General features: G+C 46.5%; 1 protein-coding gene across 1 annotated transcript in view; it reads left to right on the top strand.

Annotated features, from left to right (window-relative positions):
- Positions 1-4,045: 4,045 nt before the first annotated feature.
- The window catches only part of golga7bb (golgin A7 family, member Bb), a gene marked incomplete at both ends in the record, with an annotated part of 11,766 nt that continues 10,811 nt past the window's right edge, over positions 4,046-5,000 (top strand). Inside the window, 3 exon segments of the mRNA XM_080849123.1 lie at positions 4,046-4,090; positions 4,184-4,248; positions 4,250-4,277. Of these exon segments, the coding sequence (XP_080705249.1) occupies positions 4,046-4,090; positions 4,184-4,248; positions 4,250-4,277 (138 nt within the window).

Genomic DNA, 5,000 nt, shown 5'->3' with positions numbered 1-5,000 from the left:
ATAAACGATCTCCGTCCACACAACCATTTTTATATCGTTTTCCGAATGTTTGCCATCCACATTAACACGTTGAAATGACAATTGTTGTAATGGTTACGCCACTCCTGCCCCGCAATCTACCCCCAAGGCAATGGCAACAGAGCGTGACCGTATCTGAAATCCTCCGTTTTCCCTTTCCACACTGCAACTTTTTTAAATGTATACATCCAAAATTATAACCTGACATTCAACCGAGCGCAACCAGGATGACCGGCTCAGACCCCCACAATCTGAACCATTAACCATCTTAGAAGATGTCGTCCAACAAACACTGGTTCTAAACAGTTGGAGGGTGTGGAGGGGAGTATCGATACCGCCTGAACCCTCTGTTTAAGGTATTTATGGTCTGGTACCCTGTTGTGAACTTAAATGGACAAATTACAGCATTATATGCCTATTTTAAATGATATATCAAATATAAACATTTAAACAAATAAATTAAATTTCTGTTAAATTTGCCCCTGTATCCCCACCCAAAAACCTGATGTTCGAAAAAAAAATCTCGCACGCATATAGATTTAATTTAACAGCTGATAACTCATGCTAAAACACCTCTTGTTTCGTAACAAGAGGAACAGACCTGATTTAGACCTGCTTTTATGAGGCAGAGAATTATCACGCAAATTAGAGACACGCTTTTGTCAGGCAGTTTTTGTAAATACCACGGAATACATAGTAAGGCGCACTTTACCTATGGCCTCCTATCTTTTTGCGGTGAACCCCCACTTCCCCTTATAACCTCCCATTTATACAAATGTATTAGACGGGAAGCGCAATTTGCCTCTATCCACTTCAGCAGTGGGGAAACTGTTATATTACCCAAGTGCGCTGTGTTTGTAAATGGTTCCATGTCTTTACCTGCGTATTGCAAAGAAATTATGCCTCAAATGGGCGCAATTCTGTTGGTAAATCTGGCCCTTAGTGTTTCTGCCTGGGGACTTGATTGTTAGTTGGGTTCGAGCTCTGATGGCTTGAGTGTTTGTTGGGTTAGGGCTGTGATGGCTTGAGGGTTTGTTGGGTTCGAGCTGTGATGGGATTAAGTGTTTGTTGGGTTTGAGCTGTGTTGGCAAGCCAGTGCCTACTAAAGAGTACATGGTGCAGCCAGTGATGAAGGTTTTTTTGTGTGTGTGTGTGTGTTCACATGGTACAGCCAGTGATATATGAAGGGATCTGTGTGTTGCACAAAACAAAAGTTCAACCAATCAGAATCATGTGTGTGAACAAGGGAATAGTGTTTACAGTTTGGGGAATGGGTCTGTCTTTTGGTAGATGGCATCATGGTTTGGGATGTTTAGTTAATAGGCCCAGATATAGTGTGTAAGCGATACTTGTGTGTGTGTGTGTGTGTGTACTGGTGTGTCAAGAAGCCCAGTTCTAGTGTGTAAGCGATCACTGTGGCGTGCATTTGTGTTCTGTATTCATGCATTTGCGTGTCTGTCTGCGTTTGTCTGTGTGTGTGTGTGTGTGTGTGTGTGTGTGTGTGTGTGTGTGTGTGTGTGTGTGTGTGTGTGTCTGTGTGTGTGTGCATAGACATAAAAAGACAGATGTACTGCATTGAGTTGTGTATGTGCGGGAGGGTGAGGTCTGTTTGTAGAAATAATTGCCACATCATATTTAACTAATGGCATGATGGTTGCCAAAGATGGTTCTTTGAATGTAGACACACACTCACACACACACACACACACACACACACACACACACACACACACACACACACACACACACACACACACACACACACACACACACACACACAAACACACACACACACACATACACACACACACACACACACACACATACACACACACACTCACACACACATGCTGTATCGCTCCCATCTGAGCCCATTTCAGCTCAGAGAAGCGTAATGCATTGATGTGGCCTGAAGCTTATTTTTATCTCATTAAAGCATGGGTACACTGCTTTGGGTAAGCTCTGTGAGTGTGAATGTGTTTGTGTGTGTGTATGTGAGTGTGTGTGTGTGTGTGTGTGTGTGTGTGTGTGTGTGTGTGTGTGTGTGTGTGTGTGTATGTGTCTGTGTGTATGGTTGAAGAGTGAAAAGAGGAGAGAGTGACACAGAGGCAAGCTGAATATGTGTGTGTGTGTGTGTGTGTGTGTGTGTGTGTGTGTGTGTGTGTGTGTGTGTGTGTGTGTGTGTGTGTGTGTGTGTGTGTGTGTGTGTGTGTGTGTGTGTGTGTGTGTGTGCGTGTGTGTGTATGGTTGATGAGTGAAAAGAGGAGAGAGTGACACAGAGGCAAGCTGAATATGTGGTGTGTGTCTGTGTGTGTGTGTTTGTGTGTGTGTGTGTGTGTGTGTGTGTGTGTGTGTGTGTGTGTGTCTGTGTGTGTGTGTGTGTATGGTTGATGAGTGAAATGAGGAGAGAGAGACACAGAGGCAAGCTGAACATGTGTTTGTGTGTGTGTGTGTGCGCCAGAGATATATATAGAAAGATAAAGAATAAACAAAGAGAGCAGAAAGACAGAGAGAAGGAGGGAGAGAGAGAGAGTGAAAGAGAGACAGGGGGGAGACTGAGAGAGAGGGGGAGAGTGGAGTAGGAGAGAAGGCGAGAGAGAGGTAGACAGAGAAAAAGAGAGTGGGAGAGAGAGGGAAGGAGAAAAAGAGAGAGGGGGGAGAGGGAGAAAGGGAGGGTGAGAGAAGGAGTGAGTGGGAAAGAGGGAGAGAGAGAGGGTGGGGGAGAGGGAGAGAAAGAGGGGGAGAGAGAGATGGAGAGAGAAATGGAGAGAGAGGGATAGATGGGGAGGGAGAGGGGTAGAGGATTTGGAGAGGGTGAGAAAGAGGGTGAGAAAAAGCCAGTGGGTGAGGGAGAAAGAGAAAAGGAAAGGAGAAAGGGATGGAGAGAGAAGGAGAGAGTAAACTGCTATGTGATGATCTCTGTTATTCCTCTTCCTCTTTATTCCGCAGCTTTATTGTGTCCTTGAAGCATGAGCGTCTGTCACACACACACACACACACACACACACACACACACAAACACACATACAGTATAAGCACACACACACACAGGTGCGTGCACACACACACAAGGACATATTAACATACTTTTAATTAAATGTTTCCAGGGTCTTTCAGAGACCACGGGAGCATTTGATTGGTCACTCTAAACTCACGGGAGCATCTCATTGGTCCTCTGGAGCGAATGGGAGGTTTTCATGGGTGAATATAATTTGTCAGTTATTTGTGTGTAAAGTTGGTCATGGTCAGACTTCGGCTCAGAGTGTCTGTAGTGTGTGTGCTTGTATTATCTTCATTCTTGCCGTCATCGTCACTGCCATCATCTTCGTCGTCATCTTTGTCACCTTCATTATCAACCCAGCTCAACCATCGCAGTCACACACACACAGCTCTGGGATAGCTCTTTGTGTGCTATGTATAATACATTTGTGTACACTTGTGCATGTGAGTGCATGAGTGTGTGTTTGTGTCCATGACTGTATGTGTGTGTGTGTGTGTGTGTGTGTGTGTGTGTGTGTGGTGTGTTGCAGGAATGCTCCAAGCTATAGCATCCCTCTCATGTTTTAGAGATGAACATCTTCCTGGTCAGAGTTTTTAAAAGCGTCCAAACAGATTCATATTTCAGCACAGTTCTCACTTCCACTAAATAATGCATCCCTCTGTGTGCATGTGCGTGCGTGTGTGTGTGTGTGTGTGTGTGTGTGTGTGTGTGTGTGTGTGTGTGTGTGTGTGTGTGTGTATTTCCATATCTACAGCCCCCCCCCCTTTCAAACAGCATCAACATACAATTTCCCTCTCACTTCTGATACTCAACCTTTATTTCACAGTCATTCAGTGTTCCGTGTGTCTCTGTGTGTGTGTGTGTGTGTGTGTGTGTGTGTGTGTGTGTGTGTGTGTGTGTGTGAAAAGGAAGTGAACAGAAAATCTGTGTTTCACACGCGACTGTTTAACCTGACAGCTCGTGCATTCCTTCTCTCTCGCCCACAGCTCTTAATTGCGCCCGAGCGAAATCACACGCTTCAAGGCGATGCACCGCTCTGCCCCCACCCCCCACTGCACCCCCGGAGGACTGGTACTCTCGTGAATCTCCCCCTCCCTCTCCCCTCCTCAACATTTCGCCACGCGCATGATGCTTAGATCCCATTAACTGCCGTCTCCGCACGAGCCTCGCCCCACACCGTCCTGCACGGTCCCCACCGGAGGAGACGGCTTCAGCACCGGGACAGCTCCTTCTCTCTGACGACAACATGGCGTCCGAGGTAAGAACCTGCGTGCGCGTGACTTCTCTCCCGCAGTCGCGTGTGGACGGGGCTCGCGGGTTCATTTGGGGTATCATTTGGGGTTTCGACTAAATCTTCAGTTCTTCTCCCCCACCTCATGGCATGTGTGTCTGTGTCTGTGTGTGTGTGTGTGTGTGGACCCACGCTGCTGTCCTCTGCTGTCACATTAGGTCGGATGTAACGTGCTGCTGTCATTTCGCGTGCATTAATCGCGCTGAACGGGGATGAATGTTGATACGCTGCAGATAGACTTGTCTCCGGTATCCGGTGGCAGCGCAAGGCTGTCCGTGTCGCGGACAGTCTTTCTGAGCCCGAACATACACCGTTTGTCACACTTTCTAAACCACTTCCCGTAAGCCTCAGCACCCACGGTTAGTCATATGCACCTTGTCATATGCGGCTGTTAACGGACAGCTGACTCACGGAGATGTGTGTCGAGTGTATGCCGGGATGACGGTGAGTGTTTGTAAAAGCACGAGGGTGAGTGGAATGAATGAGCGAGCACTCACTGGCCTGGCGTGTGTAATTTCGCGTTAAACTGTAGTTAGAGGTTGACATGATGACTCAGGTATATGAGGGCTAATTAGTTTGATAGATGTATGGCTCTTGAGGACACACACACACAATCTAGGTTCTAACAAAATGCTTCAGTTAATGTGAAATCTATGAGGGTGAATGAGTTTATGAATATATATATGTGTG

The sequence above is a fragment of the Sprattus sprattus genome (assembly GCF_963457725.1).
Source record: "Sprattus sprattus genome assembly, chromosome: 12".
NCBI lineage: Eukaryota > Metazoa > Chordata > Actinopteri > Clupeiformes > Clupeidae > Sprattus > Sprattus sprattus.
Note: the sequence above shows the minus strand (reverse complement) of the source record. Positions and strands in the feature narration are given on the sequence as shown.